Source organism: Urocampus carinirostris, chromosome 5 (assembly GCF_059441175.1).
Source record: "Urocampus carinirostris isolate Australia breed hairy pipefish chromosome 5, RoL_Ucar_1.0, whole genome shotgun sequence".
Taxonomy (NCBI): Eukaryota; Metazoa; Chordata; class Actinopteri; order Syngnathiformes; family Syngnathidae; genus Urocampus; species Urocampus carinirostris.
Window position 1 is genome coordinate 14,748,034 of NC_142353.1, and position 20,465 is coordinate 14,768,498.

Genomic DNA, 20,465 nt, shown 5'->3' on the forward strand with positions numbered 1-20,465 from the left:
AGGAGACTAATTTTATGTGACTTTCTTTATTGGAAAAAGTTGGTAAAAAGAGCACACCCACATTTAGTGGCGATTTTTTTTTTTTTACTGACAATCAAGACTTGACAAGAAACCTATTATTTTGTATTTTGTCCAGTGTGAAAAATCCCTCGGTATTGATTTTACATAGTTTCGCTATCTTATGTATTTTTGTCCCACGTCATTCCATATTTTTCTCGCCAATATTCTAGAACGGCTTCTTGATATGAAATGTGTTGCTGTGTATCCTCAGGTGTCATCTGTTGGTTAACCAACTAAACACGTTTTTCTTGCTGCTACAGCTACCTGGTGGAAAATTTCACTATAGTAGTGGTAGTTGCAGCTGTTTCCTGACTCCATACAATAGCCTTTTCCGACATTCGGGCATCCTGCGGGTGCTCATTGAACTATTGCTATCGAGGCTAACTTACCTTTTTCATGCTAGATTATGCTATGTACTCCTACTATCCGTCAGTTGTACTTATTACTAGCTGTTTTTGTTTGAATCCCAACTAGTTTTTGTTGTTTGCTCTTATCAGCCACTCCAGAAACATTTTACTGCTTTTGTGAGCTGCTTCAGTCAGTACTTGCTACCTCACTGCCTTTGTTAAAGTTGAGTTGTATCATTTGAGGTGTCCTTAAACAGTTGAAAGTAGATTTTTTTTCCTCTATTAAGTATGTGTTAACAATGCCCAACAGATTTTAAAGAGCTTTTGTATTTTTTTCCCCAGCTTGACTATCTTTTAGCAACGCTGCTCTGGGACGCGGAACACATTAGTGAGGAAAAGCATGGATAGGGCAGAGGTTGGAAAGTGACTTTATACTCATCACATTTTTGTTATTGTAGTATGAAAATGGTGAAAGTAAGAAAAGGTATGTTTCATATACAGTCCAAACGCTTAGCCAAACCCCAAAAAGATGAAAAAAGATATTACCGGTATTTGAACACATCCAGGAAATGACTGCACTTGATAAATATGTTACAAACATGACTTTAAGCAAGGAGATGGCGCCAGATAAAAAAAAAAGTTGACAATTCCCAACAGCACCTTATTACTCTTCAGATTGTACTTGGTAACTAGCTGCTACTTTTTAAAGCTTCTTGGTAACCATTCCATCCCTTCCATTTTCTGACCTGCTTATCCTCACCTGCAGGGGTGCTGGAGCCCATCCCATTTCGGTAGATTCCCTTTCTTTTCATTGATTATTTCCTTCCTTCCTATTTAATTGCACATCTGAGGGAGGAGGTGAACTTTTTCTTGAGAGGTTGAATGTCAGAGTATTCTTGACATTGTCGTTAATTCGGCAAAGGCTATGTATTCTGACAAAAGTGTGCCTAAGCAACACTGAAGCAAACTATTTACACTTTCTCTGAGCTGCTGCCTAAGTTGCACAGGGCGAAACCAAAGCCCCTGCTGCAGTTCTGGGCCTCCTGTATTGTTCCTCAAAATCCTACCGTTCAGACCCTTGCCTTCCGGCAAGCGCTACAGGTCACACAAAACAAAACCAAACAGACTCAGAGACAGTTTCTTCCCCAGAGCCATTACCACCCTAAACACACAACGCACAAAAAAGTGAAAAGCTCTTGCAAAAACACTACCTCATACGAGCGTAAATAGTGCTCATGTCTATGTTTCCTGCACAATGTTGACTGCACTATGTTTACTGCTCACCCTGCACAACGTTGACTATCTTTTTTTGCACTATGATGACTATTTTTTCACTTAATGCATATGTTGACTATTTTTTGCACTATGATGACCATTTTTGCACCAAATGCATATTGCACAAATCCATACGATACCAAACTGTATGTAACATCCTACATGCTGACATTTCTTGTGTAAATTTTGTGTAAATTACAACTATAACCTTATCCTCCTTGTTTTATAACCTTATCTTCTCTGTTCCTTTATCTTGGGTCTTTTACCACACTGTGAATGTGTGAAACTGGAGTGTCATGCCCAATTTCGTTGTCACAATATGTTAACCCATTTTGTAACAAAGACAATAAAGGTCTATTCTATTCTATTCTATGCTGATGCGAAAACTGATACACTGCTTGTATAGTACTTTTTCTAGCTTTTTTGTTAACTTTTCCGATTAGAACTTGATAGCTGGTGCCTCTTGCTTGCCACTTGAGCTAGATTTTGCTAGCTATCAGCTGTTTATTTTTCAGGGTGTTAATAGCAAGATGGCATTCGATCAGGCTTGTCAAACATATGACCCGCTGGCCGGATCAGGCCAGTTAGATGATTTAATTTGATCCACCATAAATTTCTGAGTTTGTCAAAAAAGGATGGGTTGCCTAGGTCATTTCTTTTCAAAGTTATGATTTTTTTTTTAATAAATGCAAACCAAACGCTCTCTCCTGCCGCTAGAGGGCAGTGTTGAGTTGGTACAGGTGTCACTTGTAACTGCATTCACTCAACTGTTTAAATTAATCAGTTAACATAATCAGTACCAAACATGAAAAAAAAATGTATCCCCATGTTTTTTGAATAAATATGTTATGCTTATAAAATACCCCTTGTCATCTAAAATTGTAATATCTAGTGTAAGTTACTAATGTAGGCTGAATGAGCAAGTATAATACTGAAGAACAAATCTAAAAATTTGGAGTTAACATTCTTTTATCGATCTGGCCCACCTGAGAACAGAAAGTCTGAATCTGGCCCCAAAGTCAAAAGGAGTTGACATCCTGTCACTAGATATGACACATTTTACAGACGAATCCAACAATTCAGATTGTTTCCGCAACTGACTTTATTAATCTTCGATAAGGTGATGGTTTTTATCATTTTTTGGTGGACATGATGCGTCTAAACGTGAGGTTAATTCGAGGCAGGAGGACTTTCTTCCGAACGGGAAGGCTGTGGTACCAGAAAATGTTGGTGGGGGAGTTCATGAGAAGTAAGCTTCCATGAGCTAGCACCAGCTTGACAGGCTGGAGTTGCCGACCGCCACGTTTACTTCGCGAATCCTTGTGGCGGAACACGAAATGTCGTGCGGCCCCTAGCGAGACCGAAGCGATGGGAGCCCGAGGGTCGAGTTCCCGCTCGTCATCGCGATGCTCACCCATGTGATCTTGCCCGTCTTTGTACCTTTAAAGATTTGTCAGATGAGTATCATCAATGTTGTACAGTGCTTGTTAGATATCTTACCTGTTGATCAGGACAAAATTAAACGTATGTCCCGTTACTTTGGTGATGGAATCCTTGATATATTCCAGGGTGGGAGTCCACGGGCATGCTGAACGTGCCACTCCAGAATAAGTATAAATCATACCTGTATCCCCATATGATGCCTGTTTCCTGGGTACATTGTAGACCTTTCCAAAAACTTGCACTGTTGCTTCCTCACCTGGATTAGAAGAAAATGAGTCACTCGAACATTCGTTTACCATTTTTTTGGACTATAAAGCACACCTAAAAAAAGCCAATTGGCCAGAAATTTGAAAGCTCTGGACTATGAGGCGCAACTCAACACCAAATTGGCCAGTGTGCCTTATAACCCAGCTTATGTATCACAGAATACGGTGGGAGGGATTGGAAATACATACAATATATATTGGCGTAAGTTCCCAAGCAAAGTGTTATGGTATACTTCCATATTTGTGCAACGATTCATCTATAGATAATAATTGCTGGCCCAAGTCCCAATTTGTGATATGCAATGGGATTGAGCGAATCCTGGTCGTTGCAGTCAGGGAGATGAGACTCTACACCCTGCAGTACAGAAGACATACGAAAACCTATTTTACTCGCAGTGCCATAAACATTGATTTGCATAGTACATTCTGATAGGTTAAACACTGTCAACTTCTTCACCTGTGTGCAAATAACGGTACGAAAGACGGAAACAAAACAAAGTACTTTACAAGCTCTTCCATGCAAGTATACGTATTAAATAGTATGTATTATTTACGCACAGGTGAGGAAGTGGAGGGATTCTTTAACCTATCAGAATGCACTATGCAAATCTGTTTCTGGCACCATTAAAAAAGTGTGATAATGAGCTTTTATGCTATTTCGTATGTCATCTATACCATTGGTTGTGGTCTAGCGGTAAAGTGCCAGCGCCCTCATTGTTGCAATACAGTTTGAATTCCAGTTTCAAACATTGTTTTGTGATTCTAATCAGTAATACTTATCAATTGATTAATCCTTGCATTATTGCAGGGGTGTCAAACTCTTTTCAACTCAGGGGCCACACGATAGAACAAACATTCTGTCGGGGGCCGGACTAGTAGAATAAAGAGAAAGAAAAAGAGAGATAAAGAAATGAGACAAAGAGGGAGGGAAAATGAGAGAGGGTGGGACAAAGAAAGAGAGAGAGGGAGAGAGCGTGAGAAACAAAAGAGATAAAAGAGAAGTTGTGAGAGAGGGGGAAAGAAAGGGAGAGGAAGAAAGGAATCCCAAGAGAAATAGAAATACAGAAGGAGAGAAAAGAGAAAAGAAAGCGCAAAGGGTAGGAAGAGAGAAAAAGAAAAGAGAAAAAAAGGAAAAAAAGAAGTTAGAGCAAAATAAGTTAAAAAGACACAGAGAGATAAAGAGACAAAAGAACAACAAAGAGACAGAGAGTGGGAGAAAAGGGGTGGAAAAGAGAGAGAGAGAGAAAGAGATAAATAAATACAAGTACAGTGTCTTTGTGAGAGGCAGCTGGCTTTGGAAACATCAAGTTGACATATTTCAACCTGCAGCTTGTTTTTCTCTTGCGCTTCTCTGAGTGTTGTCTCGCGGGCCAGATTCAATCCCTCAGCGGGCCTGATCTGGCCCGCGGGCCGCCTGTTTGACACCTGTGCATTATTGCATGCAGAAGTGTATAAAGAGCCCAATGGTAATACACAAATAAACTTAATGCAGAAAATGCGGTAAATCTTGGCAGAGCATGATGAGATGATTTTCACCAGTTGAGTAGACCACCTCCTCCTCCAGCTTTTGGAAAAGGTGGTCTGCTTCCTGCTTGGTGAAGAGCAAAGCGTAGTCACAGTCCAGACCGTCTGACTCTATTTTTTGCCAGGGAACAGGATCAGAGAAGTCCTCCTCTTGAGAATCTGATCTTTCTTGCTTCTCTTCTACCTCCTCCGATTTAAACTTCTTCGGTGGACTTCTTTCAGTGTTGTCGCTGCATGTTTGTTTATGCACAAACTTTTCCATTGCACTGAAGTGAAAATTTACATCTGTTGGCACAAATGTGTGACAAATTGCGAAATTAGAAGTCTGGTTTCTCCATTACGTGCAGCATTAAAACCACATCTTGATAATTTCAGCGCACAAATTAGATCAATGTCCATTTCAAATTGCTTTCAGCTTGAAACGGTCACCAATTTGAACCAAATTAGCTCACTGGCCCATCATGTAATTGAATGTGGCCCGTGAAACTTGTCACAATTGTCCTTTAACCTTGATTAAGTAGTAATAACCAAAAGCAGGAAGAATGGTGTACACTGTACACGCTGATTATGTGGGTATCCGCAAAGAATGAATGAGGTCACTTGCGTCAAAAAAAGTCTGCCGTGTTCAATAGTCAATGTACAAAACACTGGAGCTCAGCGTCTGACAAGGAAACATCTGACCTTTTATTTTTTACATTTTATTTTAATTGCAAGAATAACATGTGATTTAAAAAGCCCCTTTGCCTACCTTTGATTCACTTTTACAGCATAATAAGACACAAAATAAGTTCTGAAAAGATATCATCCATCAATTTTCTGCACTGCTTATCCTCACTCGAGTCTCGGGGGTGCTGGAGCCCATCCCAGCCATCTTCTGGCAGTGGGCAGGGGACAACCTGAACCGGTTGCCAACCAGTCGCAAGGCACACAGGGACAGACAATTCGCTCGCTCATTTACACCAAGGGACAATTTAGACCGGCCAATTAACCTGACATGCATGTTTTGTGGGGGGAATGTGGGAGGAAACCGGAGTTCCCGAACGGGAGAACATGCAAACTCCTCACTGAAGGCTGCTATAGTTGGAATTGAACCGTGGAACTCGGCGTGCTAACCACTGAGCCCTTGTGCCACAAAAAAAACACCACATCATCAGGTAAGACTGCACCAGAGGGACAGTCTGCATTATTCAGTGTCTCATAGTGGTAAAAATATGTAATTGTAAGACAAAAGGATATTGATTTAAATAACTAGCAAAAATACAAAAACTATCAAGTAGATATACCTTGGTTTTAAATAGCCGTAAGGTTGAGAAATGTATGTTTATTTTGCATAACATGATCCTCACCTTGCGGGATATGACATAATCGCCCACCATCTTGCTGCTACGGGTATCCCCAAAGACCTTCAAACTTCGAGAAAACCCGAGCAGAAAAATAAGAACGTTTAGGTCACCTTGAGTGTCCGTGGTTTGCAATCTTCCTTGTGCTTTTTAGCACTCATTTTCGTGCTAAAAACAGAATGCGGCAGTACAGCAGCCTGAACGCAATCATAAAACTCATTGATGAAAAGAAAATTAGAAAATAGATAGATAGATAGATACTTTATTCATCTCCGCAGGAAAATTCACACTTCCAGCAGTATCCCTGCGCTGGAGAACAAAACAATAATAAAGCAAAAAGAATACAATATACAAATAGCCAATGTGACGTGTTGGTACCCAATGAAGCGTGTTATATAGAGTATCTAGATAGTGCTACATAGAATACACACTGCAATAAAACTACGGTAATATGCAATGTGGGGGGGTGGTTGAATATGGGCCTTTACTCCACCGGGTGGAGTTAAAGAGCCTCATGGCATGAGGAAAAAAAGATCTCTTCAGTCTGTCCGTGGTACAAGACTGTGACAGCAGCCTGTCGCTGAAGTGAAATATAACAAGCCACCAAGAAAGCTGTCTGTAGGATAGCACGAGCACTTTTAAAAGTAACAGTAACGAAAACACCGTTGAATTTTGAACGCCTCCCAGCTCATTAGAATATCACAGTGACGTCACTGCACATTGGCGCGAAATAAGTAGTCATCTGACTTGCCACATGCTTTCGTGTTTAGGGTCTTGCTCCAGGAACGGGATCATGATCCGGCAAAAAACTATTCAGTCGTTTTTCTCGCCGGTCTCTAAAAGCAAATCTAAAGGTTTGAATGAAGTAGAGCATGATGCTCCAAACTCGGTGAGCCTTGTTTCTTCAGTATTTGTTTATATGCACTTTCGTTGTCTTTCCGGTTATCAAGATTAAGATTAAACCAATATTTTCAGCGATACATTTTTCCCGACATGCCGACCTTTTGACATGAAAAGGCGCAGGCTTGAAGTTTTATGCGCGAATTCACAACCCGTCTTCAAAATATTACGAAAACACGTGCTAGTTTAAAACCGGAAGTAGTTTTGTTGGAACACTTTATCCTCGCTTAAATACTTCAAAATAAAGCAACCGAGACTAAAAGATTAGTCCCGAATCAAGATTTCGTTGTTTGAATAGGAAAACCTACCACCCTTTCAGACTTGCCTATCAACTATAAACTGCCTCAACCCCACACATTTACTGCATTTTTTTCCTTCTGTTTTACATTATTTTTAATTGATATAACTGGTTTATAATCTGTGTACAGCGACTTTGGTTGTCCCGAAAGGCGCTACGACATAAAATGTATTATTTTTCTTAAATAAAAATTCATGCAAAAGGCGTTTCTAAAAGGCTAAAATAATGTTTTGGGATTTGTACTTCCCTCCAAGCAACAGCGTAAACATAGCTGCATTCATAAGCAGCCCACTGTTCTATGTGGAACGATCGCTCAGGTGTTTTCCTTCCGTATTGTCACCTCACTTGCTTTTTGTGACTCCAACCATGAAGAGGAAGCGCAAGTCCTCAGCGGTGGAACCGGAGCCCTCCACTCCCCAGACGGTGACTCTTTCTCCGGAGCAACTGGACAGAATCTCCCGGAACAAGAAAGCGGCGATGGAGAAGCTCGCTTCCGCTTGGATCCCTGCTGGAATCGGGGAGAGCTGGCGAAAGGCGCTGGCTGCTGAATTCGGCAAACCTTATTTTAAACAGGTGAGTTGAAAAACATGCAATTAGTTGTAAAATGGAGATGGGTTAAATTAATTTATTCTTACCTCCAAAAAAGTTTTAAACTCAAGGGAAGGCATGGAGGCTGCTTGCCAGCTGCGCGGTAACATTAAAGGACCAGTGTGTATTATATAGCGTACCCAAAGGGGTAAAAAAAAAAAAAAACTCAGTTTCAACAAACCTATTGATTCCATTAATAAGCAAAATGCATGACTTCAAAGATGTCGTTTTGGCTTGGGCGGAGGGAACGTGTCACCACCAATATTATGTTATCACTTTAAAAAATAAAATGCCAAGACCTAAACCTGTGCCACTGCTCAAACTACATACCTGTCAACCTATACGTTTTTGCCGTACAAAGTATGTTTATTATGTATTTTAATACGTGTACGACGTACAAGAAAATTTGTACGGAAAAACGCAAATATGTCAACTATGGGTACCATCCGGTACACACGGACTATCACGAAACGGCAAATCAATCAAGTCAAACAAGTTCGCCGCGGTAGCCTCTCGGTATCGTTTTTTTCCGTTGCAAACGAAGCGAGCAGTTTGATGCTACTTTGCGCATGCGTCTGCCGCCTGGGGATTTCCCATCATGCATCATTACGAAAAAAAAAATATATAGAGTGTAAGATTATTTTGTATTTTGTAAGGGAAAATACAACAGTTTGTACGGGCATGGAGCCGTTGGGGGTTGACAGGTATGTAACTACCATACACACAAGCATTTTTAAACACAATTTCCTACATGTAAACATAATTGTTCACTAGTTAGGGTTATTAAACTCGTTGGTTCTCAAATGAGGATAATTGCACCCACGGGGGTATGCAAAGGAACCTTGGTGAGATTCGAAAAATAAAAATGATCAATTGTTAAATGACATTATTCAGAAAAATATATAAGTAGTTAATATTAAAAGCTATTCAGAAGACTATTCCTTTTAAATATGGAAATAATTTATGTAATATAGTAATGCTATTCAGAAATCTGTGAATTCTCGCCCCACTGGAGAATAGTTTTGCTTATTTCAAGGATTATTGTACTCATTTTACTATATATTATATATATATATATATATATATATATATATATATATAAGCACGGCGGCGCAGTGGTTAGCGCTTGTGCGGCACAGTTAATGTCATGGGAACCTGTCGTGGGTTCAAATCCAGCTCCGGACTTCCTGTGCGGAGTTTGTATGTTCTCCCCGTGGGTTTCCTCCGGGCACTCCGGTTTCCTCCCACGTTCCAAAAACATGCATTTCAGGTGAATTGGCCGGTCCAAATTGTCCCTAGGTGTGAATGAGTGAATGGGTTGTTTGTCCCTGTGTGCCCTGCGATTGGCTGGCAACCAGTTCAGGGTGTCCCCTGCCCACTGCCCGGAGATGGCTGGGATGGGCTCCAGCCCCCCCCGTGACCCTAATGAGGATAAGCGGTACGGCTAATGAGATGAGATATATATATATATATATATATATTGCACAACCCTTACGATACCAACGGTATCACGATAACAACTGTATGTAACATCCCACATGCCGACATTTCTTGTGTAAATACCATGTAAATTATAACTATAGCCTTATCCCCCTTGTTTTATTACCTTATCTTCTCTGTTCCTTTATCTTCTTGGCTCATACCTCACTGTGAATGTGTAAAACTGGAGTGTCATGCCCAATTTCGTTGTCACAATATGTTAACCCATTTTGTAACAATGACAATAAAGGTATATTCTTCTATTCTATTCTATTAATGACCAAATAATGTCAAACTAAACTACATTATTTGACATGGTTAATACGATTGCCAATGCTAAGTATTATTTCATATAATATTAGGAAATATTACACTTTATTTTTAAAATGTGGACTTTTTGTTTCTCAAAGAATGAAAACAATAAGAAAGTTCTCAGCCATATCACAGATCTTTGCTTATGTTCTGTATTTTTATTACACAAAAAAAAAGTCGTAAAACCTATATCAAAATACTCCAATTGAGTATTTTTGTGCACCACAGCAAGATTTCTCTCCAGTGCGAAAGGTAGATGCTATATTGAAATTGTGTACAAAACTTTGTTTGTATAAAATAATTTATTATTTTTCTTATCTATATTTTATTTGAAATATATCCATTATAATTCTTAGGGTTAGTTAAGTCTACTTGTCCTAACTTTGATTTCACAGGCCTCAGTACCAGGAAAAAGTTGCCCAATCACTAATTTTTCACCACCCTTTCATTATACAAGTCAGGCACAGACATAATGTACAAAAGTAATTGACTAATGCTGGAAGTTTATCAGGGTGTGTCTTCAGTGCAATTATGGCACGCCTTGTTGTGTTATTTATTCATTTTTTTTTAACTATTTAAGTGTCTTGATTTACAAAATTTGGCATTGCTTTATGATAGCTTTTTTTGCATGATTTTGTTACTTTCCTCTGCAAATGCCATATATATCCAAAATGGGTAGTGCAAGTGCTTTAAAGCCCTAGTATGTATTCACAGTGCAAGGAAATCAGATTTGTTTTGCACGGGAGCGACCTGTATCTGATCTGTTAAAGTCCGGCTGAACGGAGCAAATCTGTTGTTTTTTTTTTTTTTCTCAAAACAGACCACATTCATACGTGGTCCTAAATCTGATGCATATCGGAACTTTTGGAGTGGGACTTCTGTGTGAACAGTCAAAGTGCATTCATAGATGTGCTTTTTGACCCGAAAGAGCCATAAAAACAAAATAAATTATATATATATATATATATATATATATATATATATATATAACATTTGGTGGAATGGAGTGCGAGGTATTGCACAGAGTGAATCAAGGAAGTAAGGTTTTGGGTGCTCTGAGGAGAGTGATGAGCAACAAGAGTATGAGTATGGATGTTAAGAGGGGACTGTATAAGAGTGTGATTGTGCCGACTGTGTTGTATGGTGCAGACACTTGGAGCCTGAACGCAGATTTGAGAAGGAAATTCAATGGACCCACACCATATATTTTAAGACAAAATTCAACAAAACTGTGAAACGTGCTCTCCAGACAAAAGTTAATTCTTCAGCACATTTACTGTGTGACGTTTGATGATTTGGTATGTATCTAATATTATTATTGCCAAAGCCTTTGTCCCGTATCAATATACCACTTAAAATTTGTCTCCCTCCTGCATTTACTTAGGAGCATTGAGGCTCATTTTGTCATTTTCGTCCTTAAAAGTCGCATTCAAGATGCATTTAATTGTGAACGATCTCACAAAAACATAGTTTTTCAGCCTTTCACGAAGAAAGAAAAATAAAACTAGGAGAACAAAACGGTAAAAAGAGAACGGCAAAAAAGGGAAAAAAGAAAGAAAGCAGAAGAGTAAAACAGAGGAAAAAAGCTTCAGGTACCCTTGCCAGCATGATGTTGTACAATTAGTTCATGTTATGTCAAATAAACACAAATTTCTCTACCCATAAATAAATCAATGTTTATATCATAATATATTTTGCTTATTTTTGAATCAACATTTTTTTTTAAACCAATTACTTTTTACCACCAAAAAGCTCTTAACAATACACACTGTCCCTTTAAAGTTTAATGTAAAAGCCGGGGCCTCAAATTGTCCTCCTGCAGGAATCAATTGCCCCGCCGGGCCGCGAGTTTGAGACATCTGGTCCTTCGTATTGTCTGTCCATTGTGAAATGTTGAAATAGAGAAGTTTGTGGTTTAATCTTGCATTTTAATAACTCGATGACCTCTCTCCCCTAACCCTTCTAGTTGATGCAGTTTGTTGATGAGGAAAGGAAAGTTCACACCGTGTACCCGCCTTCTGACCATGTCTTCACTTGGACGCAGATGTGTGAAGTCGGAGATGTGAGTCCCGCCCAAAATTCATTCCATTAATCACATACGATGTCCTAGATAAATAACAATGGCTACATTTCAATGTCTCATTAGCAGTAGAGCCTTCTGTAAAATGAAACTAAGATGACTGCTAAATTAGTTTGTTTACACATTTTTAAGTTAGTCCATTTGAAGTTTGTTTGAGGAGGTCAAAAGAAATGCATCGGCAATATAAATTTGAGCCGGCTTTTAAAAAAGGTTAAGGCAATAGTTAGGTTTTTTACAAGTCAAGTCACATTTATTTGTATAGCCTTTAATCACACAAGGTCTCAATGGACCGCACAGGATTACAATGACACCATCGCCTGAGCTTAAACTGACATGCGAGCACTGAAAAACTCAAGACCTCGGCACTAAGAAAATAAAAAACCTTGAGAAGGGGCCTCACAAATGGTTGTATGGTGACTTAAAAAAACAAATCAAAAAAATATAATACTTATTAAATGGTTAAGTTCAGGCGATTTCTTTCCCAAGCACAATCTAAAAATATCACATAATTTGCTAACAAAATGACTACTTATTATTTCAGCCTGTTAAAACTAGACACACATACAGACGCTGCCCTATTACGAACGAACGTTCGTAAGTTGCTTGTACCAAAAAATAAAAAAATAATGAAATAATATGCTCTATAAACATAAAGTCAAGTGTAACTTACTTTTGAAGATGTGCTTCGAGAGGTCGTCCGTGGTAAAAAGTGTCCGAAAAGCATTCCGACCATTTTCTCAACCGCATCAAGCTTTCTTATTCCACTTTCATTTCAAAAGTAACGGCTACCTCTTCTTTACACTTTACACCAAGCATATTGAATGGATGCACGAGATATTAAACAATAAAAATGTCAAAGTTCTTAATACGCTGGAGATTTAGTACAGTATGTTTACACACGAACCCGGAAGTAGAAGCTGGATTTCTTCTTCGGGGTGGATGCTGGGTGACCTGTCACAACGCCACCACACGTCGGTAGCGGCGGAAAAAAACCATTACAGTACTGTCCTGTACTCTGAAAAAGGTGCACACAATACAAAATATAGCTTACAGCAATGTCCGGATATTTCTGGACATCCCGAAAAAATGTTTGTAATCTACAGTCTGACGTAAGTGAAATGGTCGTAAGTAGGGGAGCGTCTGTGTACTACTACCAGGGTAAATTGATATTGAGACATTTCACTTGGAAAAAATATTGTAAATTGTGTGAAATAATCACATTCGGAGTAAAACATGCTTTGCTCATTTAAAAAAAATTATTGGCAAAATAGGAGCAATATAACCCAAAATGAGTAAACCTTTATTTTATTTTGTAATAATGTCCTTTGCAGCTATTTGAGACTTTTAGTGATCAAGGGCTATACGAATAAATGTGACATGACTTTATTTTATAATTTTAAGCAATATTTTTCAACAGATATGGAAAAATGGTTTACGTGGAACATGTTTATTTGTTTATGTTGTGCAATATGGAAACATTATCCAATTCCTTTTTAAAAGTACACGTGTTCCCTGTCACTTGAGATGCGAATAATGGATCATTAAACAAACCAAAAAGCCAATAACTATTCATAGAAAATTAATTTTATTGTACAACCATGACAAAATAAAAATGCCAGAAAATTGGTGAACTAGAGTATAAACTCTGTGGCTTTGTTCTGGTGGATTCTCGCTAGACTTGTTTTTCCTTTAATCTCTGCCTTCAGGTCAAAGTGGTTATCCTGGGTCAAGACCCGTATCATGGTCCAAACCAAGCTCATGGATTGTGTTTCAGTGTCAAAAGACCAGTGCCTTCACCGCCCAGGTTATTTTCATTGGAAAAAATTCTGTTCAATTCCCTTTTTTCAATTTCTTTATTTCATCCGTTTTCAGTTTGGAAAACATGTACAAGGAACTGGTGAATGATATTGAGGGTTTCCAGCATCCTAAGCACGGCGATCTAAGTGGCTGGGCCAAACAAGGTTCGTTTGGCAGAAAATGATAAGAGTACCTCTACATAAGAGTTTTAGTCATTCCACGACCGTGCGTGTGGCTCAAATAGCGTAATGAGCACATATTCTCGACATTAAATAAATTAATAACTAATAGGCCCTTTTCTGACCTCCAAGGATCAAAATGAACTCTAATCAATTATTAAATGCATCTTTCTAATACCTAAAAACGCATTCAAATAGTAATTTTTGCAACAGAAATATAATCACACTCGCAAATTATTGCAGCTAAGTGCTGTGTAAATTCTTCTGCGGCTTTGTAATTTGCACTGGCTGCTTCCTGATTGTACTCCTTGGTTTGGTCACCAAAACGCCGCGCATATGTTTTTCTATTATTTTTTTGGTTTGTTTCGTTTGCCATCATTCTTTTTTTCTGGAAAACCTTGAGAGTGACAAAAAGTAGACGCTATAAAATGTGATTAAAGAGATGCAGCCAAAACAAACTTGCTGCGGAATACAAGAACTCTACAGGTACAACCAAAGGCACTGAAATTTAATGCCTGACAGGAGGTGGAACTGAGCAGATGGTGGTCTCTAGTGGTACCTCTGGGACTGCTTGTGAACTGGATTTTCCTTTGTAAAGCGATATTTTTGCTAAAAAACAAAACAACATCTTGTATCGAATTTCTCACCATTCGAGCTAGAACACTAATCTGCTTCTTCTCTGCAGGTGTATTATTGCTCAATGCCGTGTTGACCGTACGAGCACACCAGGCCAACTCACACAAAGACAAAGGCTGGGAGAAGTTCACTGACGCAGTGGTGCATTGGCTCAGTGAGAACCTGGAGGGCCTTGTATTCATTCTTTGGGGAGCTTACGCTCAGAAGAAAGGGGCCACTATCAACAAGGTGACTTCCCATTGATGCTTTATTACTTCAATTCTTGTAAGAATCAAAATAAGTACTGAAATTCCTTGGGGTTTTTAGAAACGACACAACATCCTGCAGGCGGTACATCCCTCACCGCTATCTGCTCATCGTGGATTCTTCGGCTGCAAACATTTCTCAAAGGCCAACGAACTCCTGGTGAAGTCTGGAAGGTCTCCTATTGACTGGAAGGCATTTTAATCTCCTGCCTTTTGTTTCGACGAAGACCCCAGAATAAGCTCATCTATCGTTTTCAGTTATTTGTTGACACTCGTTGCACTAAACTGGACATTGAGTTTGCTTTGTGCAAAGTTCCTTTATTTCCTTTTTTCTGTTATGCACGTTACAATTTGAGGTTGTAGATGTCAATGTTTTTTACAATAAAAGTTTTACTGCCTTTATAATTTGTCCCTATTGTGACCTCAAATTGGTGGTTGTGTTTAACTATAACAAGTACATCACTGCATTTGATGTTCAGCCTTTTTTTCTTACGCTAGTTCGTTTAATTCCAGGTACGTAATAAAAAAAAAAGGCTGTAGCGATGAGCAGATCTTTCAAAGGTTTTTATTTCCAGAATATTCTGGGCACAAATGAGTTACAGCCAGTAGTTGTTGACAGTTCATGAGTGCAGCAAGGAAAATTGCTTACAATTGGTCTTATACTAACGGGGCCGCCCAAAATGTAACAAAACTTAAGCGCAGTGGAAACTTCCACTGTACAACCAGCCTTAGTGAAAACCGGTTTGAAAAAGTACTAATATGGTGTTCAGGGCCACTTCCAGCTACAAAATGAGAACTAAAGTTGCCAAATTACGACTGAAAAAGGTTATTAATAAAGAGATTATAAATGAGGAAATTTTACACTCATGACTAAACATAGGCAGGGACACATTTCAATATCTCAACACTTAAGTATTGCTATAACTACAATGACTTGGTCCACTTGACATACAGTATTTTGAGGCTTGTACTAACTGCTAACATGTGCAATATTTAAATACAGTATGAGTTCAATCGAAGCCAATTACAAGTTACGACTAGTGCTGCAACTAATGACTAGTCTGACTGTTGAAATGGTGAGTCGGATAATATTTGTTTTTAATTTAGCATGTTGATTTAGTTATGTGGCTAATGATAACATGTATACAATGAAATATACTTGTTATTGAACATATTGCAGATTTGTATAAAAATGCACCAACTAGGGATGGTGCCCGGTCAGTAGAGACATGAATCCAAAATACTTTATGTCCATTCAATAGGGATTTAAAGCAAGTAAACATTTGCTATCCCTTAAAACAAAAAATATCCTAACCAAGAATATAATTGACAGCAGTAAAAGAAATCTATTGAAACCTGGTCACCCTGGAAAGGGGCTTACCACTTGAGAGGCCCTTTCTCAAGGTTTCTTATTTTCCTTATGTTGAGGATTTCTTTGCCCGCATGTTGGTTTCAGATCAGGGCATGGTGTAATTGTGGCCTGTGCAGTCCTTTGAGACATTTTGTTATCAAGGGCTATACATATGTGACAACTTGATTAACAGTGAATAAAACATAGTGTGTGTATTTTGTCAAGTACATTCAGTGATCACCTGCAAAGTCTGCAACAAAAGTACTGAACAATTCTTTTTTGTTTTTACTGTTTTGGTCTTTAATTATTGTATTTTTTTTCCATAAAAATAAAATTTTCTTCAAAATATTCAACTTGCTGATGCAATCTTCTGTCGGAAACGTCTTGCAGCTTCTGTTAAGCTGCTGGTATGGCGCGGGCACGTACATGTCTACCTTAGATACGTTCGAATAAACTTTTTCTTTTAACCTTTTGGGCGACTCAGGTTGGTATTTGGACTGTATTTGAAATAGTCCTTTTCTTACTTTCACCAGTTTTATCCTGGGATAAAAAAAATGCGACCACCCGCGTAAAATCTTTTTTTCCCTAATTCAACTTTAGCAAAAAAGCAGTTAAGGAATATTGTGTATTTAATGCTTCATAGTGGTAAAAACAACTTAAATCATTGACCAAAACAATATTGATTTCAGTAATAAGCAAAATTACATGTACTATCATTTAAACATGCATTCAAAAAATACGCATAAGTCAAATTTGTATTTTTTTTTTATATGAGCCTCACTTAGAGGGAGCTGATATAATTGTCCACCATCTTGCTGCTACAGATTCACCCCAAAAAGAAAAAACTTGTAAAAGGCTTGGCAAAAAGGATAAGAAAAGTAGTGTAATTTGGTCACTTTTGAGTCTCCGTAGTTTGTATTCTCCATTGTACTTTGTAGCACTTGTTTTCAGTTACACAACACAATACAGTGACATCTAGTGGTCAAATATTACAGTATCCATTTGAAATTGGTAAAATGTTTGTTTTGGCAGATATTTTTTGTTAAATTTTAAAAGTTATTACTCATGAGCCTAAAAAAAAAACGGATGTATTACTTTTATTGGATTCTGCTGTTCTCTCTAGTTAAAAAAAAGTGTTTGTAGGCGCTTTGCCTCAATGCAATTTTTAGTAAACATGAAACTGGTTAATGGAGCAACACATATTTGTAGTGCATAAATGACCAGTGCAACAGAAACAGCTCAGATACCCTTGTTTATTGAATTGTGAAGATATGAATAGTACTTTTTCCCCTTATCTCTTCTCAGGCAAAAGGTTCAACGGACTTTATAAAGAAGATTAAAGGAAGTTACTGGACTGCTCTGAAAAGGAACTGGAAAGTTTGGACGCCTTTCCAGTTTGTCAACATCAACTTTGTGCCAGTAAGGTATAAGCGCCGTCTCCCGGTCTCGTCACAGCCTGATATCTTTGTTTCCAATCTTTGCCGTATTTTCACTTTCAGCAATAAGTGCTCTTTGCCAACATGATCGCCTTATTTTTGTATGCTTACCTCGCAACTGTGAGAAAATATCCTGAAATTGTACCAACAAGCAAGTTGGTATGATTTTTAAGTGCCAGAATATATAACCCTTTACACTGTGATATCATTTCATCATCAGAGTAAGTGCAGTTTGTCTCATATGCCAATTAACACCATCATGACTAAATCGTGTTCACAAAACATTTGCAAATGAAATTTAGGTACAGAAAGTATGATTTTTGCTAAACTGCTCCTTGTTAGAATACAACAAGCCTTGAAAAACTATGACGAAATTGAACAGTTTCACGTCCTTCGAGTTTCAAGGTCAAATTACAATCACCTGAAATGGGTGTTCACAGGTTATCATCTTTGGTCCAAGCCAAAGTCAAACATACCAAACACCTTCTAGGTCAGGGGTGGGCAATTAATTTTTATCAGGGGCCGCATGAGAAACCTAAATTGTGTCAGAGGGCCACCAACTTTCTTTCATTGTAAAATGCTCAAATTAAATATTTTGAATAGCTGATGCTGATAATCAGAAGAATATAGCACTCTGTAAATATTTATATTAGGCTATGTGAAATCGTGGTGTATTGGTTAAATAAGAAAAACAATCATTGAACCAGTGCAATTTATTTTTAACTTGTTAATTTCCACAAACAATAACTTGTAATGTTCTCCACCTCATGTTACCTCTTCAGTGAGAATAATCCAGTCTGTTCTGGGCTTGAACAAGGGCATTGGAATCTGGCGGAATGTCTGAAGTGGCTATGCGAAGGACAGCTGAGAGGTGGTCAACAGTCATAGAGGATCTATGTTTGGATTTATTAAACTTCATAACTGAGAATGTCTGTTCACAATGATAGGTAGATCCAAAGAGGACTAGGATCCTCTGAGCATGCTTCCTCAGGTGTGGAAAGTTCTCCTCTTTGAGGGAGTAAAAATCCAGCAGTGAGACTGACTTGAAGTGATCTGCCAGAAGTGTGTCAGACTGCAGATCTATGAGTTCCATCTGAACTTCACTTGGGGCATCATCCACCCTGCAGTTGAAGGGAGAAGAGACCATGTGCATTTCACTCTCAAGAGTTTTGAAATCGCCTTGAAAACTCTGCATGCAATGTTTCTAACATGGTTGAGTACTTTTGGAGGTGATCGCCTGATCTTTTGGCTTCCTTAAGTGTTGGCAAGTGGGTCAGAATGTTGTCCTTCACTTGGCTTGAGAGAAGCTACAGTTTTCTCATAAAAGCCTTCACTGCACTGTACATCTCATGCACAAAAAGGCCCTTGCTCTGCAGTTTGACATTAAGTTCGTTCATTAGTGCGGTCCCATCCACAGTGAATCCGAGGTCTGCCAACCAGTCTTCATCTGAAAGTTCTGAGACGTCATGACCTTTCTGAACACAGAACTCCTGAATCTGGTTTCTCAGGTCCCAGACACTTTTCAGAATTTTGCCAAGGCTGAGCCACCTAACAGTGCAGTGATAGCTTATGTCACCATGTTCAGCCTCATTTTCCTCCAACAAAGCAACAAACTGTCTGTGATTTAAAGCTCTCGCTCTGATGAAGTTAACTATTTTAGTGACAGAATCAACAACATGTTTCATTTTTAACACTGTCTTACACAACACTTCCTGATGTATGATACAATGCAAAAATATCAATTTCTGATCAGGGTTCATTTCTGTCACTTTATCCTGCATTCTCTTTAAAAGTCCAACATTTTTCCCGGCCAGATTTGGACAACCATCTGTGGTCACACCTGCAAGCTTGTTCCATTTCAGTTCTAACATGTCCATACATCCATACATGCATTTACCTCTCTGAACAAGTCATTACCTGTGGTTGTCCCTTTTATTGACTGCAAGGATGCCAACTCCTCCGTGATTTGAAAGTCTGCGGTTATCCCACGTAAGAAGATGAGCAGCTGGGCGGTGTCACGTACATCGCAGCTCTCATTCAAAGCCAGAGAAAAAAAGTCAAAGTCCGCCGCTCTTTTCTTCAGCTGAAGCTCTAAATTTCCCGTGATTTCCTCAATCCGCCTCGTTACAGTGCGTCGGGAGAGTGAAACGTTCTCAAACGCGCCCTTTTTTTCTGGGCACATCAGCTCAGCAGAGTCCAATAAACACTCCTTAATAAACTCTTCGTCGGAAAATGCCCTACTTTTTCTGGCGATTTTATGAGAAATTACATAACTTGTCCTGACGGCTGCATCTCTGGAAGTGGGAAGTTTAGTGAAAAATCCTTGTTGGGTTTGTAGTTTTGCTAGCAATGCATCAGACTCCCTTGCACGCTCTTCACCAGACAGGTTTCTGTATTCATCTTCATGCTTGGTCGTGTAGTGGCGATTCAAATTATATTCTTTAAACACAGCAACCTGTGTACCACAGACTAAGCACACTGCTTTACCTTTAATTTCTGTAAAGAAATATTTGGCAGTCCATGTCTTGTTGAAAATACGGCATTCGTTATCAACTTTTCTTTTCTTGGGGTGTGCCGACATCTTGAGGGTACCCTGGCGAACAGTATCACCTTCACTCACTCAAGTGTATACGCGCGTGAAGGCGCTACGTCTATGACGTGTATATGTAGTCAAAATAAAATTTCAAAATAAAAGTTTAAATTTTTTTTTTAATTTATGGTGTTTATGATTGGTCTTACGCGGGCCGGACAGGGACGTACAAAGGGCCGGATGTGGCCCGCGGGCCGTAATTTGCCCTGGTCTGTTCTAGGTATTACAAATTTAGTGCCTTTTTTGTCAAAATGCTGTGAACAGTCTGCTAAACGTGGGCATGTGTGATTTATGGGAATTGTGATGTTTGTCAAAAATA

At 38.8% G+C, this 20,465-nt stretch overlaps 3 protein-coding genes and 1 pseudogene across 6 annotated transcripts; 2 read left to right on the top strand and 2 right to left on the bottom strand.

Annotated features, from left to right (window-relative positions):
- Nucleotides 1-2,755: 2,755 nt before the first annotated feature.
- On the bottom strand, nt 2,756-8,002 carry alkbh2 (alkB homolog 2, alpha-ketoglutarate dependent dioxygenase). 4 transcript variants are annotated; one of them, XM_088335893.1, is made up of 5 exons: nt 7,802-8,002; nt 6,262-6,336; nt 4,928-5,200; nt 3,183-3,381; nt 2,756-3,122 (listed from the first exon to the last, which is right to left on the bottom strand). In XM_088335893.1, exons 3-5 carry the CDS (start codon nt 5,175-5,177, stop codon nt 2,816-2,818), a joined length of 756 nt encoding a protein of 251 aa, XP_088192019.1. In that variant the 5' UTR covers nt 5,178-5,200; nt 6,262-6,336; nt 7,802-8,002; the 3' UTR covers nt 2,756-2,815. The 4 variants fall into 4 exon arrangements, with proteins under 4 accessions (XP_088192019.1, XP_088192017.1, XP_088192018.1 ...); XM_088335891.1 differs by lacking the exon at nt 7,802-8,002 and adding an exon at nt 7,255-7,344 and having other exon boundaries at nt 6,262-6,335; XM_088335892.1 differs by lacking the exon at nt 7,802-8,002 and adding an exon at nt 7,006-7,242.
- unga (uracil DNA glycosylase a) lies at nt 6,976-15,174 on the top strand. The gene is made up of 7 exons (XM_088335889.1): nt 6,976-7,144; nt 7,826-8,026; nt 11,799-11,894; nt 13,619-13,716; nt 13,785-13,873; nt 14,574-14,752; nt 14,831-15,174. Exons 1-7 carry the CDS (start codon nt 7,010-7,012, stop codon nt 14,969-14,971), a joined length of 939 nt encoding a protein of 312 aa, XP_088192015.1. The 5' UTR covers nt 6,976-7,009; the 3' UTR covers nt 14,972-15,174.
- An 802-nt stretch (nt 15,175-15,976) lies between these two features.
- Nucleotides 15,977-17,721, top strand: pxmp2 (peroxisomal membrane protein 2). Its single transcript, XM_088334977.1, has 3 exons — nt 15,977-15,986; nt 17,400-17,552; nt 17,627-17,721. Exons 1-3 carry the CDS (start codon nt 15,977-15,979, stop codon nt 17,719-17,721), a joined length of 258 nt encoding a protein of 85 aa, XP_088191103.1.
- Nucleotides 17,722-18,251: 530 nt separating this feature from the next.
- On the bottom strand, nt 18,252-20,341 carry LOC148365524 (general transcription factor II-I repeat domain-containing protein 2A-like; annotated as a pseudogene).
- Between the last annotated feature and the right edge of the window lie 124 nt (nt 20,342-20,465).